The following is a 26,393-nucleotide window of genomic DNA, read 5'->3' as shown; positions in this document are numbered from 1 at the left end:
TGTTCCTGTCAGGCTTTCCCTACCATCACAGACTTCCCCTTGAAACTGTGAATCAGATGTGAAGCCTTTCCTTCCATGAGCAGATTCTAGTTGGGTGTTTTTTCCCAGCAATGAGAAGGTAACTAACATAGCCTACTGTGTCATTGTGATAGGTCTTGAATTCTGAGCTATGATAAACGTTTAGCAGGGCAAAGGCATCAGTAGATCAGCATGTTAGAAAGTACACTCTTTTCTGCAATCTGACAAAAACCCAAGTGACAACACTAGAGTGGTTTACACTCGAAGGTAGCGCATCCTTTCCTGAAGAGGTATCTGGCAATACCTTGATGTGTGCCACACCCACAGTGTGCCTGGACAATTGATGGGCAGTGTGGAGGAATGATTCCTGCCTCTTAGAGCAGGTCAGAGGAGAGAAGCACTAGCTCACGGGGAGTGAATGGGGAAAGGTGTTTGCAATAGTGTCAGGGAAAGGATTAAGAGAGGCTCAAGGAGCAAATGAGGTGATGACAGATTCAGGGTCCTCAGCAGTAGAGGATGAGGGGACACTTGGGCAGAAATAGATCCTGAGGGTTCTAAAAGTTAAGGGGCTCTGTAGGAAACAGTGCTACTAAATCTTATGTATAGCAAAAAAAGAAGTATGTATAATATAAACATTATGGCTCTATTATGCCTGACTTTCAGCTGCTCTTGCTCAGAATTTTTGTTTGTTGATCTTATTTTTGGAAACAATACAAAACCAAAAGGCCAGAGAATTTTAAAAAAAAATGAAAACATTATTGGCCAGACTATCTCAAGACTTTTGAGATATGCATCTTTTTTGAGGCAGTGAAAGCAGAGATGTCTGCTTTTGGGAATTGTACCTGTCCTTGCCTTCCAGAGCAGTGTGTCCTCTGGATCTCCTCTGTCCCTGATTGAACTTTTGCTGGTTCCACATCATTCTCTGGCTTTGAGCTCCAGCGTCTGTCTCTAGGACAAAGATCTCCCACACATTTCCTATCTTGGGATCTTTAGAAGGAGCCAGAGCCCATCTTCAGTCTCATATGACCAAGTGTCTTTGGATCTTTTCAATGAGATGTCTCCCTGGAAGCCAATATGGCAAAGAGAAGCTCACACCCTTTCTTCACACCACTCACTAAAGCTGCATTCCCTTCCAATTTTTGAGCTTCTTTCCTGGCACTATGGCTTTCCTTGTTCCAACCTTGGAGTTACATAACTAACAGATGCCTCACTGTTGCTTCCAAGACTGCAGCCAACAAATAACCAGGGTTTCTTTTTCTGCATTAGGATCTCGCTCTAACTTTTCCACAAACACCAAGACTAGACACCTAGCACTCCTGCTTCAGTATCAAAGCCTCCTAAATGGCTGCTTGCCTAGAAAGTTAGCCAATCTTCTCTGCAGAGTCCCATCACTGATAATTAATGCTATCACCCAGGTAAGAAACACAGAATGGTTTACTAAAAGATGAACTCCAGATTATGTTGCTTACTGAGTACTCTCACATTACCTGCTTTGCTGTTGAACTCGTGAATAGCATGCACATAACCTAATGCAGCCTCTCTTATACCTTAAATCATCTCTAGATTACTCATAATGCCTCCGAGTTATAAAAGTGCTGTGTAAATAGTTGTATTCTTTGGGAAATAATAAGAAAAAGAATGCATGCTCATTACAGATTTTTCTTTAAATATTGTGAGTTTAAGTTTGGTTGAGTCTGAGGATGAAAAACCCACAGAGCCACTCTATGCACTTGACCTATAGCTAGAGAAAACTGACATACTCTAGACCCCTACCGTTGGCTCAGCAAGGTTATGTGTATCATAACAAAATTATCACTAGTCATCTATATTCATATTTTTAAATACGAACAAAGTGTTCTTTGCGTTTTCTGAAAAGTGTACAGCCCAGTGGTAGAACGTACATGCATATGAGTTTTACTAAAATTCCAAGGGAAAAGTGCTGCATCATCTGCAAACCATGATGCTGTTCAAGTCTTGGGAGAAAAGTGAGAGCAATGACTTTATAGGTGATAAGAATGCCACAGTGCATTGACTGCCTTGATGGTCTGGCCTTTCCCAGGAGCGAGGAACAGTCTTTTATGTCTTCTGCACTAGTTTCCTGTCATCCACTTCATGACTTACTCTAAATTGCCTTCATTCTCGCTGCAGCCTCCCAGGGCTTTGCTAATTCAAATTCTGCTTTCTTCCAAGTTCACCCAAAGACTAATTTCCCTCATGCCCTTCCTGGCACTTCACCTTCTTCTCTCAGGTCTGTACAATGTCATTTCTTAACCAGAAAGTTGGCACTACTCAAATCTAAATATGCATTTACATCATCCCACATGCCCTTAAGCAATTTTAGCTCAGGACCTAGAAATGTGCTTATTAATGGACCCCAATCCTTCTGGATACAGATGATCCTGACCTGTTTTGAGATACACCTGGGACTGGCTTCTACTTCTGCACAGCCCACCGTGTTTAGCAAGGAGTGTGTGTGTGTGTGTGTGTGTGTGTGTGTGTACACGCTCGCGCATCATTGGTCTAGGGGCGGTTCTAGCAGGTGTTCTTCACAGGCCCTTCAGTTACTAATGATGGCCAGCTTCCAGCACAGAAGCTCAGCCAAGTGTTCAGAGCCCTCTTGGGAGGAGACCAGGTCCTGAGGATCAGATCACTTTGACATTCTCCAGAAACGCAAAAGCAAGTGACATTTCCGTCCTCTGGGGGTGGGAGGGGGGAGGAAAGTGCAACTACCGAGGCATATGCCCCTGATGAGTCTCCAAGCGCTCTGAGGCTTCCAGAGACGGCAGAGCGCAGTAAGTTAAGGAGCTTGCGGGTGGGGGGAGGGCGTTCACAGATAGTTACTTCCCTGAAGGCCACCACCCTCACCATCCTAAAGGGATGCAACCCAAGAAGGCCGCAGTAAAAGCGAAAACCCTCCACATCAGCAGTTCCGAAAGATAGATAGATAGATAGATAGATAGATAGATAGATGATAGATGATATATATATATATAGATATAGATAGATAGATAGATAGATAGATAGATAGATACATAGATACATAGATGGATAAACCGAAGCTCGAAATGATTCTATTTGGCTGCCCAGGACAGCGCCGGTTCCCCGGCAGGGGGCGGGGCCTCCAGGCCAGCGGGGGCGGGGCCTCCAGGCCAGCGGGGGCGGGGCCTCCAGGCCAGCGGGGGCGGGGCCTCCAGGCCAGCGGGGGCGGGGCCGGAGCCGCGGCGGCGCGCTGACGTCACGGCGTGGGTCCGTCCGGCGCGGGGCGCGGGGCGCGGCGGGCGGTGGCGGCAGCTGCGCTGTGGGGGCCGCGGCGTGGGCGTCCGCTCGCTCGCTCGCTCGCCTTCCCGCTTCGCCACTCCGGGGTGTCCGCGCTCCGGTGCGGGCCGGCCGGCCGTCATGTTGCGGTGGGCGCGTCCTGCGCGGCCCCGCTGAGCCTCGGTGCGGCGGCGAGCGCGCCTCGGTCACCATGCCTACCCGTGAGTGTGCGGCCGGACGGGTCGGGTCGGGACGGGACGGGACGGGACGGGACGGGGCTCCCGGGGCGGTGTCGTTGGGCCCAGGCTTCGGGCAGTCTGTGGAAGGACGGACGGACGGGCGGGCGGTGCGCAGTGGGCCCAGGAAGTGCCCGCGGGCCGCCCCGTTTACTTTGGTTTCGCTTTAGTTCCCCCCCCCCACCCCCGGGGAAGGGTGACGGGAGCCCGTGGGGGACACACTTGGGGACACTGAGGCCGGGGCGTTGCGCCTAGTGTCCCGACGCACGGCGGGCGGCGGCGGACGGAGTCGGCTGCCTTAGGTCGGTGGGACTCGAAGTTCAAAGTGGACGTGAGCCCGCCGCCCAGCTTCGCGGGGACGTTGGCGACGTGCTGGGGCGCACGGATGGTCAGGGCCGTCCCCGCGACCTCGTCGGGACAGCCCGCCGCCGGGAGCCCCCTCCGGCATGGGCATCCTCTGCTCTCCTGAGCGCGCCGGGTGCCACCGAGGGCACAGGAGCTGGGAAATTACTAGGTGCGGCGGGGAGTCTTTTTGGAGGGACGCGGTACTACGCTACTACCGGCGACCCCTTTTTAACGTGACCCAGATAATTGCAGTGTGACTTTAAACCCCGGTGGCCCATATGAGTGCGTGCAAACTGGGGTAGCTCCTCATTCTGGACCGACAGGAAGCTTGGTTCTGATGGATTTGAGCATCGTCTCAAGTAGGGCTCTATTGAGTAAGTGTTCTCTGTGGTAGTCTGGGGAAGATATTTAGAATTCCTAACTACTCTTGAATTATGTCTACATAATTCAGGACCTTGTATTTCTAGTCACCATTAAATGCATGATTCTGTCTAATGTGTGTTGGGAGGGGGAGGACTTATTTCTTCCTAATAGAAAGGTTTACGTAATAGCTGTTGGAAATCTTTAATTTAATGTAAAGTTTACTATAAAGCTTTTTAACTCCTTAAACATGGAGTTGGATTTTGTTTTCTTTAAACTGTACTGTCTTTTTTTTTTTTTGGACTTTGAATCCAGCACATTTGTCAGCAGTTTATGGCTCTGTTTTACTTAGCTAGCTTGGAGAAATACCATTTACCATCATATTCATGACTATCATTTTGTGACTTCCAAATTCATATTCCTGTTATTCAGTGAATATTTGAGATTAGCACCTTGCTAATCTGAGAAAGCAAAAGGAAGGGAATGTATTGGTAAAATGGTAGTCAATATCCTATTAAATCACAGGTTTTTAGTTATATCTCTGCATTTTCTGGTTTCGTAGAGGATATAGGAAACTTGTATCTTTAAAATGATTTGTATTGCACGATGAAATTTGGATGGGCCACGGTGTCAGGTTTCCAAAGGTCAGGGAAACATTTGCTTTATGTATGGTTGTTAATATTTGTCATGGTGCATTTCCTGTGACCCGATAAAGTATACAGCTGGTAAGCGATGAATGGTGTTTGCCTTTTCTGTGACTGTGCAGTGCGCATCAGTTCTTGGAAATTCTGTGTCTGGAATCGACTTACAACATATTAAGCATATAAGCAGAGTTCTAGCATTGTTGCTCTCTTTTGAAGAATATGTAGTTCAAATAAGTGGTTTTCAAAACTTTTCAAAAGTTTTATCTAAATAAGTAAAATGCTTTTCCACAAGATTGAAGGGCTGAAGAGGTTCACTGGGGGGCTCTTGTGCTTCAGTGTTATAAAGGCAGTTCTTCTATACTTTATTCTGTTTTTTTTTTTTTCCTGCTATTGAACTGGTGCGTGTAAGTAAAACTCAGCTTTGTATGTTATAGCCATAAGCACATGCGTGTCTCATGACAACTCATGTCAACTGCAGTTGTTTTAGAGATCCTTGTGGAAGAATGACTGATAGGAAGGTGCTGAGACAGGACAGTTCTTTTTAGTCGTTCCATTATCAGCCTATGGTTTGAAACAATCATGGTGCCAATTTCAAGACTGTGCCACTAAATGATCTTTCCAAACCTGCATATGTTATTTGACACATTGTTTTGCTAAAGGTCTTTATTCCATTTCCCATTTAAAGGGTTTTAATTTCAAAGGTTTTCAATCTGAGTTGGAAGGAAAGTAAAGGCTTCTTAATCCAGTCTTTTTGCTTTCTTTTGAGAATAAGGTGTGTGTGTGGGTGTGTGTGGGTGTGTGTGCGCGCGCCCTGCTCTCAAACGTGTGATTTTTTTGCCTTCCAAGTGCTGTGGGATTATAGGAGTGTACCACCATACCTGGGGCTTTATGAATTTTGATGGCTTTGAACCAGCACTTGAACACAGATCTGAATCCTTTAATTAGTATCCACGTTGAGCCTAGATAACGTATATTTTTTTGTAGCCCAAAATAAGTTAAAAATGCTATCTTCTGCTTGAATTACATTAAAACATTACACTAAAACATACACAAGCTTGGCAAGGGTTTCTGTGTGATTACAGAAAAGTTTGCGTTGGCTGTCATCTTGTCACAGGAATCTGTCATGTGTGTGGTAAAGAAATGCTTGCTTATAGAGGCATGGACTTGAAATTTTAGTCAACTACCTTCATAGAAGGGGCTTGGTTATTCACATCTTATGCAAGAAAATGGGTCCATCCATCAGAGTGCTCCGTGACATATGTTAATATATGAAAAGTTTCTATATATTGTCTAGAGGAATCCAAATTTTCAACAACCACTGTTTATAATTAAACTGTACTTTCTGCATGGGTAGTGCTTTATTTTGTTATTTGTACCTTGACGTTTCTATCTGGTTAGATTTGTTAGACTGGTTATGTGGGACCCCTTGTCCACCCAGACTAATTATGTTTAACTTTACTTTTCAATCTATTCTTAGGGAAGACATTTAGAATTAAGTTCTGAAATGTTGAGTGGGAGTTAGTTAAGTGTTTACTTTTAGAAATACATTACATGCTGGGCTTTTCATTGTTGTGACAGTGCCTGAGAAAAACAACTTAAAGGAGAAATGAGTTATTTGGGCTCACAGCTTCAGATGCTTCCATCCATAGTCTGCTGATTCCATCACTGTTAGGCCTGTGATTCAAACATGGCTAAAGGAAGGGCATGGTAGAGAAAGCTGCTCATCTCATGGCAGATGAAGCAGACAAACAGAGAAGAAGGTTCCAGAGACAGAATGCACAACCTTCTTCCACAACTAGTCCTCACTTCCCAATAGTCCAGTCGAGTATGACTTCATCAGTGGATTCATCCATTGATTAATTTAGTGTGCCCATCATCCACCCAAAATTTCATCATTAACACATGGTTGGGGCATATAATACTGGGACTATAACAAATACAAACCAAAGCTTATTTTCACGTTGCTGGATTTTGAGCATTTGTGTTCATTCCTACTCATTTATATTCTCATTTTTCTCTCATCATCTCTCACATTCTTCTTTCTTTCCTACCTGCCCTCCTTACTTCTTTCCTTCTTCCTCCACACTAGAATATTTATGTTGTGTGTATCTTGCCAGAATTATAGGTGAAGGTTTTGTTGTTGTTCTCCTTCACAGAGACCTTTGCCTTGACACTGCTTTGGCTGCTGCCTGGGAGACTTTCTGTTTTTGTTGCCACATTCATGGCTACCCCGGCTGCTTTAAAATGATGATGGTGAGATAAGGCAGTAGGAGATGGATGCCAGAATTTGCCTGTTATTTTTTTAATTTTTTTTTCTTTCTTTGCAAGGAGAGAGAGAGAGGTGAGACAGAGAGAATGGGTGCACCAGGAGCTCTAATCACTGCAAGCAAACCCAGGTGTATGTGCCACCGTGCCTCTGGCTTTATGTGGGGACTGGGGAATTGAACTCAGGTTGTTAGGCTGCGTAGGTAAACAGTCCCAAAGTATTCCAATCTGAATTGTTGGACACATAAAGAGGAAGAAGCCAGTTTTCTAAGAAACTTAATCTGCCTGGATTCCTACCATGGATAATTTTGAATGGGCACTTTAGGCAAAGATAGCTGTAGCTATATTCCTATTTTTCCTGGGGCAATGATGATTTCTGGCATCACCACATTGTTCCCTGTCCACCTGTGTACTCTTTAAGAGGAAGAACAGTCTTTGTGCATTTGGAGGCAGAGCCCCCCTCCCCCCCATTTTGTGGGTCAAGTGGACATATTCTGAGGATAAAGCAATAATAAACACATTGCATGGTTCAGCTCTGGCTAGAAATGTTCCAGTTGTCCTGTGTACTGGTGGCTTTGGTTCCAGTGGACAGACACCATATTTCCCCTTGGTTTATTTTGTTCGTTTCCTTTTTAAATGCTAGATGGCGTGACATTGAATTTTAGTAAAAAAAATAAAAATAAAAAGGAACATTAATCAAGTATTCATAGTATCTTGAATCACATAGTGTTTTTCTCAGAACACCACTTCCATTGCAGCTCCATTGCTGTGTATACCCTTCTTCACTTTCTTAGAGATTCCATTGTGTTACAGCGGTGACTAGCTACTGGAGCTTTCTGTTGGAAGTGAGCACTTCTTTATTCTGTAGAAGTGGACAGTTTTCATTGATACCATGGTTGGAAATTGGTTCCAGACATTTTCAGAATTAGGGAGGGAGGCACAAAAAATCCCACCACTTGTATGACAACCAACCACTTCAGAAACTACATGGTGGACCAGAAGTTAGGACACGTTAGCTAGGTTCAGGGTCTTACATATTTTTGCTAAGTGAATGAACCCTTTTGAAAAACTGATGAAAGACATAATGATTCTTTCCAGGAAAAATACAGGTTCTTCCCCAAAGTTTTCCATGTGACTTGAGGTGATGGTAAGGCATATTGAGGATCTTCCAGGAGGAAGCAGAGGGAGAAAAGTATGAGGAAAAATATGACTTATTAGTTGAGGAAGGAGTCAAAATGAATATCACATAGAACAGAATGCCAGCATTCTTTATACAGATCTGGAAGCCGAATACTACCAACCCTATGTAGTTTGGGCACAGGCGAGCTATTACAAAGGGCAGTACAGTGATTAATAAAGGTTTGGGGAATATGGCTCCATTGCATTAAGAAAGAAAATGCAGATCGAAAGCCTCTTCTTTATGTCCTGTTGGATTTCCAGAAGAGACTAACAGTGCTGAACAGTGGCAGTGAAGGAGAGGGCAAGGTGGAAGTGCAGTTGGTAGCACATTCACAGGGTCTGACGCAGGGACCAGGACTTCTCACTTTTGAGAATCCATTATTAAGAAATAATTAAAAAGAGACTGAAAGCTGGGCGGGGTGGCACACACCTTTAATCCCAGCACTTGGGAGGCAGTCTGTAAATAGTGAAAACCCAGAAGCTTAATGTCCAATAATGGAAAATAGATGCAGATTACTTGCAGAATATTCTTAAGAGTAAAATGCCATGCAATCATTTAAAATAGTGCTTATGGGAGCTTGGGAGATAGCTCAGTGGATAAAAGTGCTTGTTGCAAAGCATGTTAGCCCAGGTTCGACTCCCCAGTATCTAGACAAAGCCAGATGCACAAAGGGGTGAATGTGTCTGTAGTTTGCAAAGTGAAGAAGCATTGGTACACCCATATTCATATTCTCTCACTCTCACTCATATTTACTCACAAGTAAGTAAATAAAAGTACTTATGAAGTCAGGATCTATGGATCTTAGCACTTGAGAGACTGGGGAGGGAGGATTGAGAGTTTTGGGCCTAGTCTGGGATTACAAAATAAGACTGTCTCAAAAAAAGAAAAAGCCCAAATGGGGCTGAGGCTATGGCTGACCAGTTAAATGGCTCACATTCTATTGTCCAGTGTCCATGAAAGGTGGGTGCTAGTGGAACATGCATCTGTGACCCCAAGTGTGATCACAGCTATGGGAAGTGGAGCCAGGTGAATCCAAAGCTCCAGGCCAGCTTCTCTGACCCGCGTTTGCCATGGCAGAGACCCTGTCAGAAAATGTAGCGCAGGTGCCTTAAAGTTATCCTCTGAGCTCAACATGCCTACCCACATGCAAATAAACAATACAAATACAGATGAATGAATAAAACACTTCCTTTTTTATCTTCATTATTTTTTCCTCTGTCTCCCCCACCCCCATTTTTATAGCATAGTGACTTGCCCTCCATCCCTGGCTCACCTGGAACTTGGAAACCACCTGGGTGGCTTTCTGATTTCTGAGCTTCTGGGTATGTGCCTGGCTACTTTTTATTTTCATATTTTAATTTAAGTTTTCCAAATTTTCTGCACTTTGACCACTTTAATATAAGAACTTTTTCATATGGAGGTGCCTGGGCCCCTTGCCACTGTAAACAAACTCCAGACATTTGCGCCACTTTGTATATCTGGGTACTGGGAAACTGAATCTTGACCTGCAGGCTTTGCAAGCAAGAGCCTTTACTGAGCCATCTCCCTAGCCCTAATATAGTAACTTAAAAATAGCTGTAAGATAACTTTTTAAAACTTTTTTGAAAATGAGACATTAAAATGCTAAACTGCTTCTTCCATTAGCTGTAGACAAGAATTTGAAAAACCTACCAGTCACACAGTGTTTACTTTCTGCTGTGTAGGAAAGCAGTCATAGCTCTCTGGTTGTTGTCATGGGCTCAAAAATGTATATTTTGAGAATGACTTGAGCAGAGGTTGGCAGAGTATGTTCTCGAATAAGAAGCAGCATAACGGGACATTTTTCTGATCATTTGTATTTTTTGTTTGAAGTCATTTCTGCTGTATAAGTGCTGGTTTCAGTCTTGAAATCCTGAGAGAGAGAGATGAGTCATTATGGGGGAGTTCAGTTTATTGGGCGTTGGTAGATGTCTGTTAGCTTTTTGGAATGATTGTTGAGTGACTACAGTTCTAGGCATGTCAGATCACAAAGTGAATGTTGGCAGTTCCTCCTGTGATTAATATGTCAACTCTGTCAACATTCCGTCTTGTGTGCCAGGTTCATTCAGCTGGTGAAGTGAGCCAGCTCTTAAAAGTGTTCTGAAGCTAACCGGAGCTAACAGAGTTTTTCTCCTCCCAGGTGAGGCACCCCACTTTTCCTTTGCATGCTCATCAGCTTCTCTAATTGAGTATAGCAGATGGCATAATTCTAACGCTTATTGAAGAAGGAATAACTGTTTAGATTTTTTTTCACTGTACCTCTGAATTAAATTTGCCTATTCTGAAATTAGATGTTAACCCTTCTGCTTTACAGGCTTTAAGAGGCGTTCTCTTCAACTAACACTGTCCTGGTGTATCTTCTTACTTAATTAGCTGCACCTTTTGTTTTTACCACACCTACCCCAGGGTTCCTCTGCCGCTGCTTAGTTTTCTGTATAATGCTAAGTAGTCTTTACACCCATGCTATTTAATTGGGTTTTTGAATAGCTGTCTTGGCAATTTGCCACCAGTTTATCTGTGCTGAGGTTGAAACTAACTTGAAATTGCTCCCACTTCCAGTGAGTGAAAGATGCAATGCCAGGGTCTGCCATGGTGTAAAGCTTCCAGACTATGCACCTTGACAGCAGACGGGCCTGGGAGTTGAGTGGGCTGCTCACTTATGACATGTGACTTAAATTGATTTATTTTAAGAACTTGGTTAAAAGTGTTTTTACTAGCTCTTTGACCCACTCAGAGGAAAAAGATAATATATTCTAGGGATTTGTAGATGCAAAAGGATTTAGGTAAGTGTATTTTAGAGCTAGAAATGCTTTGCAACATGTTATTAGAACCAGCATGTTGGCAGAAAAGGGCAGTTGCTTTGGCCTTATTCTACCATCTGCTCAACTGGCTGGGGCAGGCACTGGAGGGCTAGAGTACTCATTTGAGGTAGAGAAATGTTTGAGATTCCAGGCCCAAATCCTTGTTCTAGTCTGGACTGAATTTCAGAAGTTGAGTTTCTTCTTCACTTTGTAGTTCTCACTGGAAACAGACAGTGACTTGTTTACTCCATGCCTCTTTTTCTCTTGGCTCCATCCTGCTTTTTTGGTTTTACAGGGTGGGTACTCTTAGCACAGTACCGCAGTCCCAGGCTTGTCACAATGTACCTGCTTCATGAAGTGGAACAGTTAGGTCCTAGAGAGCAGTGGCAGACAGATAGGCAGTTCTGCTTATAGTACCTGTATTTTCCAGAGCTCCTTCCCTTCCATGGCACAGAATTGCTGTGGCTGGTTTCTGAGGGGTCTGTGTTGGAGGGTGGTGCATGCAGGGAAGCTTGAGCTGCTTGCAAAGCTTTCAGACTGCTTTCTGTGCCAGTAGCAGACTACTGTGTAGAGAGGAGACTGAAGAGATGAACAGGTGGCCCACCTAGCTTCAGTTGGAATGGCCCTATTTTTATCTCACTTGCTGGTCATATTTGACATCTGACTTCAGTAGGAAAATAATTCTGTCTGCTTTTAAAAAGTAGATGCTGGGCTGGAGAGATGGCTTAGTGGTTAAGTGCTTGCCTGTGACGCCTAAGGACCCCGGTTCGAGGCTCGGTTCTCCAGGGCCCACGTTAGCCAGATGCACAAGGGGGCGCATGCATCTGGAGTTCGTTTGCAGAGGCTGGAAGCCCTGGCGCGCCCATTCCCTCTCTCTCCCTCTATCTGTCTTTCTCTCTGTGTCTGTCGCTCTCAAATAAATAAATAAATAAATAAATAAAAAGTAGATGCTATGAGATACTTTAGAATCAAGAGCTCAGAGATCTTGAGGCAAAAACTAAAACCATTTAGCTTTGTGGTTTAAGGTCTCACCTGCTTTGGTGCAGTGTCCAGGGTTGGAGATCTTAAAGTCTCTTCTTGTAGTCATTCCTGTCCTTGGCAAAGCCAGTCACAGACGTTCTCTTTCAGCTTTTCTTGTGTTCTTGATGCATTTCTGTAGGGGCTTACTCACTTGTACATATTTTAGCACTCAGGTTTGCAAGGCACTGCTGGTAGAGAATACAGAGGTGGATAAAGCAATCCATAGCTCCAAAAAGATTATCCCATGTATTGAAGGATATATAGGTAGCTGTAATGCAGAACATGGATAAAAACACCTTGAGAAAGGGGGGCTGTGTGGGTTGTGGGAAGAGACTGAATTTTTGACTGGAAGAAGGGCATAAGGAGAAGATAGGTGGAAGATAATTTCAAAAGCCTGCATGCATTAAAAGATACGACAGAGGCTGGAGAGATGGCTTAGCAGTTAAGGCTCTTGCCTGTGAAGTCTGGGAACTGCTGTTTGAGTCTCCAGGTCCCATGTAGCCAGACACCCAAATGATGCAAGCATGTGATGTCGCACATGTGCACAAAGGGGTACATATCTCTGGAGTTATTCACAGCAGTTGAAAGGCTTTGGTATGCCCATTCTCTCTCTCTCTCTCTCTCTCTCTGTCACTTTCTCTCTCAAAAAAAAGAAAAAAAAAAAGATGACAGAAAAAATGATTGTAGCAGAAATTCTGGTTTGGGGAAAATGATGGTAAATCATGGTGGAAAAATAGGTGGGTGAAGTGAGACATAAATCCTGTAGAAGGCAAACTTCAAAGACCGTGTGTGTGTGTGTGTGTGTGTGTGTGTGTCTGTCTGTCTGTAGAGGGGAGAGAGATTGAGATGGGAATTTTGTCTTTTGAATGCCTACATATGTTACTTCTGTTAGACGCAGGACACAGTGGTGTTCTCATGTTGGCTGTACAAATGTCACAGACATTGTAATTCCTCATGAAGCTTAGTCTGAAGGACAGGGAAAATGCTGAGTACTGATTGTCCAGGCAGTGAGCTATAAGAGGGCCTGTACCTGTTAACCTTAATATGGAAAAATAGCCTTTGTTTCAAAGCCTGGTCCATGGCACACTGTGTGTATATTCGAAGAATGACTAAAGAAATATAAAGGTTATAAAAGAGAAACACAAGTTTCTGAGGAATCTTGGAGCCAAGGTTGTAGGGAGAGTATAGAGGCTTTGGAAGTACACCATCCTGAGGGACGGGTGTGGACTGGGATGGCAGTAGTGGGCTGGGTTTCAGGGGACAGATCTGAACACTTGAGGAAATACATGTGTAGGACTAATGAGGGATTCATGATTCACTTTGGTTTCTGACTTGACCATGTGGAGGAGTTGCTCTGGTTTTTACAAGGACTTAGAAGGAGAAGCAGTTGGGAGGGTTGAGGTGGAAGATGATCCCATTTCAGAAAATGATAAGTGTTGATGCAGTGTCTTATGGCCAATCCCAGTGGTTTGTAAGGATAAGAGGTGATGAAATCAGGAAGAACAGCTTTGAAGCAGGAGGAGGGAGGCCAAAGGCAGAAGCTGCAGAAGGCGCTCATTCAAGGGTGGAGTGAAGCAGAAGAGTCCAAGGGAGCAGGTGGACATTGTTTTAAAGCCAGTACCTTTGCAGCACATATTTGCATGACAAAGACTAGGTGGAGTCCAGTGTCCTTCAATTTGCAGTAACATTTGAATATTCCACACTAGTAAGAAAAAGGTACTAGACAGTCTTACCTTTTGATAGGATCCTGTGATAATAAAATTGATAAAGCATTAGGAAAATATTTTCATCTTCACAGTGGTCGTCATAGTCCAGCTGCAGAGTGTACAGTCCTGTGTGTACACCCTTCACTTTCTTCACAGTGGTCGTCATAGTCCAGCTGCAGAGTATACAGTCCTGTGTGTACACCCTTCCGTTTCTTCTCAGTGGTCGTCATATTTCAGCTGCCGAGTGTAGAGTCCTGTGTGTACACCCTTCAGTTTCCTCTCAGTGGTCGTCATAGTCCAGCTGTAGAGTGTACAGTCCTGTGTGTACATCCTTAACTTTCTTGCTGCTGCTCCCTAGGAGGGGAGAGATTGTCAAGTTGTAATTGACTGATAGCATGTTACTTTTAATTGTGTAGTTTGCAAGTAGAAGTTAGGGCCGCTCCACATATGTGATCTAAAAATGAAGCATGCAGGATCATACTGCTAGTAACTTGATTTTCAATCGCTGTCTTGTTTGAGAATTCTTACAATGTGGAGTCATGAACGAATTGGATACTTTGCTGGCCGCCGATATGTGTTTGGAAGCAAAGTTACTGTAGACCTGCTTGCTGGTTTCATAGAAAGAACTGCGGGGCAGTTAGAGACCATCACTGAGCTCTTGGAGTTTTCACTGTGGTTTTTGTTCCTGTGCTTCCTCACACTGTCCTGCTGTCCTGCTCCTCCTTGTGTGTTCCTGTCTGGGCTTTTATGTGAATGTCATTGTAAGCAAGCTCTGCTCTTTCTTTCAGAGACATAGAAATACTGCTGTCCTTTCTGTTTAGCCTACCTGGATAAGCACAGCAATACATTGCTTGAAGGTGGAAATATCGTTCCAGCCTTTTCTAAGACATTAGGAGACACAGTTTAGCTCCTGTGCTTTTGCCATAAGGGCAGTAGATTCATCCACTTTTGTTGATTTGGCCTTTTTAAATGAAGACTTAGCTATTTGCATAGAGATGAGATAATTTTCTGTTAATGATTTTTATTTTTAATAGTAAACCTGTTTTTATGAGTGCTGTGGTGATTTGATTCAGGTGTCCCTCATAAACATAGTCGTTCTGAATGTTAGGTTCCCAGCTGATGAAGATTTTGGAATTAACACCTCCAGGAGGCAATGTATTGTTGAGAGCGGGCTTATGGGTGTTATAGTCAGTTTTCCCTTGTCAGTGTATGGCATGCTCTCCTGTTGCTGTGGTCCACCTTATGTTGGCCAGGGTGTGATGCACACCCTCTGCTGATGCCATCATTTTCCCCGACCATCATGGAGCTTCCCCTTGAGCCTATAAGCCAAAATAAACTTTTTTTTTTTCCTCTAGAAGCTGCTCTTGGTCAGATGATTTCTGCCAGCAATGTGAACCTGACTGTAACTATTGATATAAGAAAATGAACTTTTTAGCTCCTTTGTCTAGTGGCACAGGAAAGAGGGTTTATACTCCATGCATTAGTAGCAATGACACACATCTTTAAACTTCAGGTAATTTCGTATACATTGCAGTCTTATGGTAGTGTAAGACTTTGGTTTATGACCCATTTAATAATACTGATTAGGGGCTGGGGAGATGGTGTAGTGGTTAAGATGCTTGCCTCCAAGGCCTAATGACCCAGGTTTGATTCCACAGTACCCATATAAAACCAGATATACAAAGTGGCACATGCATCTAGAGTTTGTTTGCAAAGGCTAGAAGCCCTAGTGTGCTCTCTCTCTCTCTCTTTCTCTCCTTACAAGAAAATAAATAAAAATAAATACTAATAGATTTGTTTGCATTCTTTGAGTTTTGATTACATAAAATTTAATCCTTTGGGTATAGTGTGACCACAGTGTGTTTGTGACAAAAGAAATATGTGAATTGGTTTTTTTAAATTTTATTTTAATTTATTTGAGAACGACAGACACAAAGAGAAAGACAGATAGAGGGAGAGAGAGAATGGGCGTGCCAGGGCTTCCAGCCTCTGCAAACGAACTCCAGACGCATGCGCCCCCTTGTGCATCTGGCTAACGTGGGACCTGGAGAACAGAGCCTCGAACCGGGGTCCTTAGGCTTCACAGGCAAGCACTTAACCACTAAGCCATCCCTCCAGCCCTGAATTGTTTTTTTAAAAGAGATCTTTAAATGTGCACGAGTGCCCACACTGGGAGGGAGGCAGAGGTAGGAGGGTCATTGTGAGTACAAGGCCATGCTGAGAGTACAGAGTGAATTCCAGGTCAACTTGGGCTAGTGTGAAACTCTGCCTTGCAAAAAGAGAGATCTTGGGTGTGAATATAAAATGTTTGGAAGTCTGGAGATGTAGCTTGGTGGTAGAGCTCTTGCCGAGTACTGCTTGAGACGCTGGCTTCAAGCCCATCCTCCAAAGGAAAATGGCTTAGATTTTCTGTGTTTGAGGTGGAAGTTTAGGGAGACTGTATCAAGCACCAAACCTTGAAGGTTTAAGTTAGTGATTAATTTTTTTACTAAACTTTTCATTTAGCTAAGCTTTCCTAGCAAATCCCATATTGTGTTTTGTTATCTTCAGTCTTTGAATAGTGAACTACCTTAAAATATATATTCTATTTAGATACACACTTAGATTGCAACATTACTATTTAACCAGAAAATTTAATCACTTCAATTCAAATGAAAATCTTTTAGCATATGGCTGAGATGCAGTGGGTGTTTTAGGATCTATAAGAAGAATCAATGCTGTTGGTATAGTCAGTATATTTCTTCCAAGAATAATTTGGAATTTACAAACACTCCCACGGATTTAACACCTTTGTTACTTTATGACTAACAAGGGAACAAAGCATTTATTAAAAATTTTAATTTTAAATTGATGGGGAAATGTAAAGGTGTTTTGAATTTTGCCCAAAATAATTTATATTCTGCTTGTGAAATATTCAGAGGATGTTTGATTAAAAATAACCTAAACCAACCTAGTTATCCAGAAAGACCATAGTAATCATCTGTGGAAGATTTTTTATGTACCAGTTGTGAAGGATTGCTTTTCTTTGAGTCTAGGGTTCTCTTTGTGCCTACCTCTAAATTTCCCCTTTTACAAGGACTGGCACCAGTTGCATTTGGTTAGAGACTACCCTAATGACCTCATCTAATTTGATCATTACACTGTGAGGCACTGGGAGTTAGGAATTCAACATAGGGATTTTGGATGGTTTTCAGACATGAAAGTGAAACTTTTTCCTTATTTTTGTTTATGTTTTCATTTTAAAACCATGTTTATAAAACTGATTTGGTGTGAATTGTTGGCATAGTCACTTTTTCTTTTACAAAGACACCAAGTATTCATTTATATAAACATAGTAGATACATGTAGCACTTGAAAAATTAAACCACAATTTTTTACATTATGGTCTGTTGTTTTTTATGCTACTGGGATAGGAAAGGGATGTTTACTTTTGACTCAACTTCCAATGGATGAATAAAATTTTGTGGGAGCCAACAAGTTTTTTGGTCTTTAGAGTTTATTTTACGAATGACATTTACCTATTGCATAGAAAATTTCAGTAGAGCACTGGCTGAGCTGTGCCTTACATGGAATCCTGTTTGTGTTAGATTCCTAAGTCTGCCATAACAAGGAACTGCAAAACAAGTTGCTGAGGACAAGAGTATTTTCTTCTCAAGTTTTGGAGTCAGGAACTCCTAAATCATGGTTTAGTTGGGTCATGTTCACCTGAAGGCTCTAGGAGCTATTCTTGCCTTGCTTAGTTTATGTAGTCCCCAGGAAAATTTTTGGGGAACACAGTTCCAAGCACAAGTTCTCTGTTGCTTTTAAAATTTAGGTGCACTTTGAAGCTCTCTTTGGTCTTCAGGATCCTAAGGGCTTGTCACAGAGAAGCGTCCTTGAGTAGCTCCAAACTTACCTGCTTAGCCAAGAAAATAATGATGTTTGCTTTTTACTTTGTCCTTTTGTCTTAACTGTAAACTACAAAGTTCATTTTGTTTCTTGCTTTCCTTACTCAGTTTTAAAAGTGCTGTTTGAAATTGCTGAATTTATTATTTTATAACTTGTTATGTATTTCACCTCACAAAGCTTTTGTAGTTACTCACAAAACTTTTGTAGTTAGAATTCATGTTATCTCACTACTGAATGCTTATTATCTATAGTACTTTTCTTCCTCCGTCTTTCACTCCTTCCCTCCATCCCTTCCATCCTTCCACAAGTGCCGCAGACAGGCAAAGCTGGGACCACCAGTCCAAGGGAGAACAGGGCCTTGGGAGGTGGGCAAGGAGTCCACAAAGTGACAGACAGACACACACACAAGGTGAATATATCTGAGTGTATTTTACTGAAGTAGAGCATCAGGTTCTATACAATTCTGGCTGCATAAGCTTAGCCTTTGTTTATTTAAGCGGTACAATTTCTATGAATAGCCTGTTCCAGGAGAGGCACAAATACATTGATTAAAGATTACAATCACAAATTTAAGTTAATATCTCACCAAAATCAGTGTTAGACAGTCATTGGTTACAAATGATGTTTGTTTTTTACCCTGCTTCAAGCATCAAGTATTTTTAACAAAAGTTCTAACTAACAGGGTGACTTCATAACTCTAATATATTTTCTTCCTTGAATCATGTCATAAAAATGTAGGTATATCAAAGCCTGCCTTCTCATATTTGGATCCCAGTTGTTTCCTAATGCTTTCTTTTTGTGCTTTCATAAGCAAGCACCAAAATGGCCTCGACCTAGCAAGTCTGTTCACAAAAGTTAAAGATTACCAAGAAACATGCTTCCCATCATTGTTTATTAGTGTATCCCCATTCCTATACACTCCTGTATAAGGTGATGGTTCATCGATTAGTTCTGATCCTCATGATTCTGACTATGGCTTGAAACAACAGCGGGGTCTTTGGAGGAAGCGTCACACCATCAGGTGACTCAATTTTATGGAAACTTGTTCCATATCTAATTTTTAATAAATTGTGAAAGAGCATCATGCTGCTGTCATATGTCAGGAACAGAACAGTAGTAAAGAAGAAAACAGCTATTAGCAGCAAAAGGCACTACAAGCCTGGAGAATGCACGTCCTTCCAGGAGGCTTTCTTCCTTGAAACTTTTGCCTAGGCCTGGTGAACAGGTCACGCAGACTCCACTGGAGTCGGCATGGCACACAAGGGTATTTTGTCCAGAGAGAATGAGTATATTTCATTGAGGTGAGAAAGTCTGGAGCTTGATTGGATATTGGCTTTACTGTTTTCTTGGGAAATGAGGCTAGAAGGGTAGAGATTGCATCCAGGCTTGTTGATGAGCTCATCCTCTTGAGGAAGGATAAGTAAACTAGATGCTCTTGATTTTGATGGAGCATAGCTGACTGCACTAAGCTACCAATCACATCAGCTTTTTAAAATGAGTATTTGGGATTTTCTTTAGGATGCTCTAAAATCAGTACTTCATAAACTATAGGTCTTGTATTAATAATCTTTTATCTTTTTTTTTGTCTTCTTTACTTCTTTTATTATCATCATAGTCTCTGCATCAAGATACATAGCAACAATAGCAAGATTCTTCTTAAAGCTTAGTATTAAATATTAAATATCTTTCCCCATTTAAATTTTACATTATTCTGCTAAGAAAAAAAAATCAAAACTCAAGTAATCTGAAGTCTGGACATATTTCCATGATTAGCTGGGGTACATAAAAGTTGGTGGATTTACTCTTCCTGCTGTGTAAGCAGGTCTAGGCCCTAGAAAGATGGGACTAGGTTATAATTGTTTTTGAAAAGTGTGCTACAAAAATGATGGCTTGTTATAAGCCAGGTTACAAAGTAAGGAAAAGGGCAAGGAAGGGATATTTTCTTCAAGATAAACAAACAAATATAGTTTATGAAGAGTTGCAGGCCATAATTTTTTTCCCAAAATGGTTGGAGGGGGAAAATTTCAATGTGAGTTCTAAAGTCGTGTGTCTGTGAAGGACCAGTAGTTGCCTTGTTGAGAAGGTGACGGCTGAGGAGGGGGATGGCTGCGTTGACCATTCACACCTTCCCCAGGCAGAGAATGAAAATGGAAAGTTCATTGCCCAGTGGCTGTGAAAGTGAGCTGAAGCTTGACTGGTATTGAATTCCGTAAGAGGTTTCTTCTAGAAACAAACAACCCGGACTCTTCCTCTTGCTTCAGCAAAGAAGTTATTTTTTAAAAGCACTTGGGAAGTTCCTTCTCCACCCCTCAGGTGGGAAAGCTCAGAGCAGGGAGTCATCAGTACAGCCACCTTCTAGGCCATAACGGAATTCCTGAAGGTTGGAGACGCCATAGAAGTGAATAAAAGCTGCTGCCACCACCAGGACATGGAAAATCTGATGAGACTGGAACCATATGTCAAATTTTCCAGGAAAGAAGCGTTCAGGAATGCGAGCAGCATAAAGGCCAGCTCCGGTGATGTACATCACGGCCATGAGGGAGAACCAGCCCATCTGGCCCATGGTGATGGCCTTCACAAAGTCCTCTGCAATGATGAAGTGCATGGTAGGCACAACACCACTCAAGCCAAGTCCCAGGAACACTCCTGCTCTTGTCTGACGGTGCTTAGGAGTGGCAAACCAGTCCCACTGTGCCACAATGATGGCAGAAGTGCCCAGGACACAGACGACGGTGAGGTAGATGAGCCCAGGCTGTGGGGAGCAGTAGAAGGAATAATAGAGCCAGGGGACAAAGCTCCCCATGATGAGTAGAGCAATCCCTGAACAGTCCAATTTGGAAAAAGTCCGGGAAACCTTCTCTGAATGACAGTAGACAGTGTGGAAGAACCAAGAGAAGCTGAGGCAGAGCACTGCACCCAAAAAGAACATCCCAAACCACTTTCTCCTGCAGCGGAGCCATGAAGTACATATTTGGTCGGAGCACGGTCAAGATTCCCAAACACAGAAACAGCACAAAACCAAGTAAATGGGTCCAGATATTGCCAGTTTCTGTGTGAATGCGAAAGATGCTCTTGAAGCAAGCCCGGAAAGAGGGCATAGGTGGTCTGTGGCCATGTAGCAGGTAGTCATTGTCCTTCAGCCAGTCAGGAAGTACATCATATGGGATGACCCTCCAACGTCCCTCCCAGACCTTATACACAAACTCCTCCATCTTCTCCATGGCATGGTGGGCCTGCAGGGGAAGTGTCAGTACGCGCACCTCCTCCTCTTCTTCCTGGGGCACTGGGCAGGTTTGCTCTTCTTCAGCTTTGGTGGTGGTGTTGGCAGTCCCTCCTTGCCCTTCTCCTCCAGCAGGGGTCCCAGTTCTGCCAGCTCCAGTGTGTCGGTTTCCCTGTTGCTGGCAGGAGCCCCGCTGCCCTGTGCCACCGCAGATGCTTTGTGGGAAGACATCTTGCTAATATCTCAATACCCTGTAGCTTCAGCTTGGGAAAAGGGTGGGGGTCTCCCAGGTCCAGGGGGCAGAGATCTTCCTGTGGTGGCAAACAGGCTGGGCGGGATGCCTGTGCGGGGGGACACCGCGGACCCGGGCGCTACATCCCGCGGCGCTGGAGGCGGCTGCGCCCGAGCAGCGCCCGATCCTCAGCTGCCTCTCTTTTATCTTTTTGACATGTATTATTTCCATTCTTGATATCAATGTGACATATAATGGAATATTTTGTACTTGTATTTCTTGGAATGTGTTCATTTTGTGGTATATAATTGTCAAGACCTTTACTAAGGCATCTGGAGAAATGTCAGGTTGTAAATTGGAAATGCCACATTCAAAGACTTCTGTGGAAGGATAAATGTCTATTTTTGTGAGTATAGATTTAAACTTTAAACATTCATATCTTTTTAGTATAAAGTGTTTGTTTACCAAGAATAGTAGATTTTCTTGGAACCTTCATGGCAAGTTAATTCAGAAGGGAAGTGTAAAGATGTACTAGTGAGCCTGGGAGCTAATGTAGATGCGGAGGTGTGGCCCCTTCCTTAACTTCTTAGCTGGTGCGCAACCGCACGACTGCGAGCGAGCGTCCTGATTGTGTTAGGAGCTGCCTCCTCACTGCGACTTAGGAAATTGATGTGAGTAGTGAAGGTAAAGGAAGTGTTGACGCTCAGAAAGTGGCAGATTTCAGGGCATTTATGATTGTAGACTTTTGGATTAGGAGTGTTGAAACTTCTAATGTGTAATAACTGACACTTTAATACTATGTAACATTCTGTGCTGAGCATTTTCTTTTTTTTTTAAATTTTTTATTTATTTGAGAGCGACAGACACAGAGAGAAAGACAGATGGAGGGAGAGAGAGAGAATGGGCGTGCCAGGGCTTCCAGCCTCTGCAAACAAACTCCAGACGCGTGCGCCCCCTTGTGCATCTGGCTAACGTGGGACCTGGGGAATTGAGCCTCGAACCGGTGTTCTTAGGCTTCACAGGCAAGCGCTTAACCGCTAAACCATCTCTCCAGCCTGCATTTTCTTAAAGAATAAGGGGAAGCAGGACATGGTAGTGAGTGTGAAGCCAGCCTGGGCTACAGAGTGAGTCCTAGGTAAGCCTGGGCTAGACTGAGACTCTTCCTGGGGTTGGGTGAACAGAGATTCCCTCACCATTAACAGCTATATATATTTAGTAGTCTTGAAGCAGACCGTCATCTGTCTGTTCTTCAAACCCAGCAGCAGCTCATGTTTGCAGTATCTGTGAAGTAGGGTAAAGCTTCTTTTAAGGGTCCTGTGTTGCATCCACCTCAGACCAGTAATGACAGTTGGAGAGTATTGAGATGTGTAAACATTATTGTGAAGAAATGATCATATTTTGGCTTTAAAGGATATAAAAATAGAAAAATTTTAAAAATGGTACAAAGATACCTAAAATATGCATGGCTTGTTGGTAGATAATTACTAGATATCAGTATGGTTTAAAAACAGATGTAAACATAGGCTCCAAAATCAGTATGGCTTTACTTAATTATAAAAAGGATATATATGTATGGCTATATTCTGTCAAGACCTTTTCTTTGGAACCAGTGTGAGTTTAATTAATAGGCTACAAATCTGGTTTTTAATTTAAAAGGTTTCATGTTGAGTTTATTGATTTGCACTTTCAGATTTACCTTTTATCTCTTTCCACTTAATGGAAATTGAGTTATCATTTATTATTTCAGAAGAAGGCAAAACATGACAGTGACCATACTGAAACATAGTAAGAATAGCTTGCCCTTGTGATGGTGTTGGCAACAAATGAATGGACGGACACACACCATTGGTGACATAGCCCTGAAATCCCAGAAGTAAAGGCAAAGGCAGGAGAATTGTGACTTTGGGCCATCCTGGGCTAAATTGTGAGGCCTTTTGATAAACAAAGCAATTCACTGGTGGATCATGTGTCTAGCATACTCAAAGCCCTGGGCTCAATCTCCACTACCACAAAATGAAACAAACCAGACAAGTGCAATATTACAAAACTACGTGATCCTTGTGATAGTCACCCTGTAACCAGAATCCACAAATTGTCTGTTGGCAGAGATGGAATTCTAACAACCAAAGTTGAAAAATATTATTTACTTCTTGCATAGTTTGTGAGCATCTGGAAGACAGATAGTCTTGTATTTCTGATCCCTTGCAAGTACTACCTCATAAGTCTTATTTTAATTGATTGGACTAGTCATGAGGTAGTTAAAATACTCCTTGGCTGTCTATCTTGATAAAACTCAAATGTGGAACTTCTGTTAAGGCATGTCTTATTTGAACCAGCCGAATGCCCAGTCTAGATCCTACTGGCAGAATTCTCTGCTTTCTTCATCTGTTTGGTGCTGGTTGCCAGATGAAGGAAGGGTGGGGCTGGCAGACCTTGTGAGTTTGGTTTTCACTTCAGATATTTACTTGCTAGAATGCTCCTCTTGCTGTTACTTTATTCTAATCAATTATTTATCTTTCCACATTTACATTTATAATCTTAAATTCTGTATTTTAGATAGGAGGCTTTTTCCTAAGGTTGATTAAAATAGTACCAAATACCAAAACAATAGTAACAAATATATTAATACTTTTCTACAAAGGACATCCTTTTTAATTTTTCAGGCTATGTAATTATTCCCTTTTGTTCTTCTTCAAATGAAGAGTCTGACCAACAGTGATTTTCAGTCTGGATATTCCCATCTTGACCTCTTTAGTTATGGTATGAGAAAACCATGTGTTGTGTCTACCTGCCTGTTTAAGTGCCCTGTTTTCTGTTGCAGTCTCATCATTCTTGGCACATTTTGAAATGCCTGTTTATCTTGTGTCCCTGTAATTGGACTGTTTTAGAGTGTACAGGGTTCATAAAACTGTCTGGGCTGTCATGGTTTTCTTCAGATCTTTCTTAATTTTCCCTTCCTTTCTGTTGGTCTTCTCTTAAATGTTTGCAATTTGAGGATTCTCTGTTTTCTTTTCTATTCCTATAGCAACCTGCCACAGCTGTTGCTGTAGTTCTAATGTCTCTGCATCTAATTGTCTTTTCCTAGCAGATTACAAGTTACTAAAAGCAAGGGATTGTGGTCTGGCTTGAAGTCGCCTTGTGCCGGGGGTGTCGTGGGCTTCACTCATACCTACTAAAAGAGATTGGTGTGCATGTTTTTCCCAATCAGAGGTGGTTCTGAGCCACATGTATTCATTAGGTTTTAGATTGAAGCAGTCATATACTGATCCCTATGGGTTTGAAACTAATTGAAATACAGAAATATTTAAGTCATCTTAAGTCAGAATGTCAGCTTTTCTTGCCAGTAAAACTTGTGTTGTGACACCTTTGCCCACCATGAAGATTTCTCCTCACTTTCTTTTTCTGAAACCCTGTTCTCCTCCTGGTGTATCTAAGGGACGTTCCAGGTCAGCAAAAGAAGCATGCCTGGACTTCTGCAGGGAGAGCCCATTGATGAGACACCACTGTGACCTTGCAGTGGCTACCTACTGACATCCTTCCAGACTCGGCGCTCATCACATGGAAGCAGGAAGAGTGAGTCCTGGAGGGCCGGAATGAAAGAGAAATCTTGAGGATCCCTTTGTTGGCTCATTTACTTAAGGAACTGTGTGCTGGACCTGTGCAGTGGCTGAATATTTAGGGTTCTTTTGTTTAGGGCGTGCTTAGTTCCTTTTAGACTCAGCAGAAGTCAAGTTGCTCTTCCTCTCTCATTTAGCAGAAGTCTTCTCTAGGACAGAGAGGGCCAGGGAGTGGAATAGATCCTTCAGACCCTGTAACTCTTCCTGCAGCCATAGTGCATGACAGCATAGGGTTGGCAGATGGGAGGACACAGTGCTCTCAAGTATAGACACACATACCGGAGTAGTCTTAGAGAAAACAAACTTTTAAAAGTCTTCTCATGTTTCTGTTTTCCTTTACTTGTAATGCTTGGCTTAGGATTGTAAAGGTCATTTAGAACCTCCTTGTGGTTTATTTCCAGTGTGAGTCTGCCAAGTATTCATGTACCCAAGGTGCTTAGCACATCCACTCCCCAGTGAAAGATGGTGGCAGCACTAGTGACAGATTCTCTTTTATTATTATTTTTATTACTTTTCTATTCAGCAAATACAGGAAGTTTGGTACCATTATTAGGCTCATCCATGACCTACCCCCTCCCCACTGGCCCCTTCTTGTTGAGGTATATGGGTCATGCCTTGTGGAGTTAGCCCACAGTTATTGGTACGATAAATATCTGCATATCATGACCCAACATGTGGGTCCGACATTCTTTCCGCTTCTCTTCTGCAAAACTTCCCTGAGCCATGTTGGGTTCATTTTTGGTCTGCTTCAGTGATGAGGTGATGGGGCCTCTGAGGCTCTGGCTCTCTGATTTGGTAGGAGTTGATTTTTCTCTGTGTTGTCTCCTTCCCCCTTGTGCTGGTATCTGGTTCATCAGGAAAAGAGCACCCTTGCTTGTTTGGCTAATTTTCCTTAGTTTCAGCCAGGGCCCTTTTGAGGTATGATGGGGAGGCTCTCTCCTTAGGATCTGCATCTATCTGAAAAAGGGAAGCAGATTCTCCAACGGAGAGTAAGTTAATTCCAGGACAAATGAAATAACACTTACTTTTTTTTTTATAGAGAGTTTAATAGGTGTAGACCCTCTTGTATCCCATGATTGATGGTAGCTTGATATTGGAGAGAGGGTTTATGTTTGGATATGATTCTGACTTGTTTCCAGCTCCAGCTATGGGTCCCGTACCACTAAGGGGATCAGTTAGCCAAATCAAGAGCAGTTGGTTCCCCACCATGGTTATGTGCCACTATTGCACTTGTGTGGGCATCACAACTGGTTATTTGTTGCTAAGTAGGTTAGACCATGAGTTGCTTGGAGAGATATTAGTTATTTCCCCCAGTCACCCATGTATCACCTTTTGGCACTTAGATACTAGATACTAGTGACAGATTTTCATTATGACTGCACCTTCTTGATACACTATCATTTATTCTTTCTGATACTCACTAGATACCCTATCCTGCATAGTATTTTACATAATTTTTACATAATACATAATTTTACATAATTTACATAATTCAGTTATTGGTGATCCTATAGGTATGACCTACATGATAACGTTTTATTTTATGTAACACATAAGGCCTGTTGTAAGAAAAGTCATACACTGGATT

At 42.7% G+C, this 26,393-nt stretch overlaps 1 protein-coding gene and 1 pseudogene across 2 annotated transcripts in view; one reads left to right on the top strand and one right to left on the bottom strand.

Annotated features, from left to right (window-relative positions):
* Positions 1 to 3,432: 3,432 nt before the first annotated feature.
* The window catches only part of Efr3a (EFR3 homolog A), an 86,419-nt gene continuing 63,458 nt past the window's right edge, over positions 3,433 to 26,393 (top strand). The window contains exon 1 of one of the 2 annotated variants that reach the window (XM_045142747.1): positions 3,433 to 3,494. In XM_045142747.1, coding sequence (XP_044998682.1) covers positions 3,485 to 3,494 — 10 coding nt within the window. In that variant the 5' untranslated portion in view covers positions 3,433 to 3,484. The remainder of the gene's footprint in view (positions 3,495 to 26,393) is intronic. The other variant, XM_045142748.1, reaches the window with a different exon arrangement.
* Positions 19,393 to 21,381, bottom strand: LOC123458550 (annotated as a pseudogene).

The sequence above is a fragment of the Jaculus jaculus genome, chromosome 2 (assembly GCF_020740685.1).
Source record: "Jaculus jaculus isolate mJacJac1 chromosome 2, mJacJac1.mat.Y.cur, whole genome shotgun sequence".
Classification (NCBI taxonomy): domain Eukaryota; kingdom Metazoa; phylum Chordata; class Mammalia; order Rodentia; family Dipodidae; genus Jaculus; species Jaculus jaculus.
The sequence above is the reverse complement of the archived record's forward strand: the minus strand, read 5'-3'. Positions and strand labels throughout refer to the sequence as shown.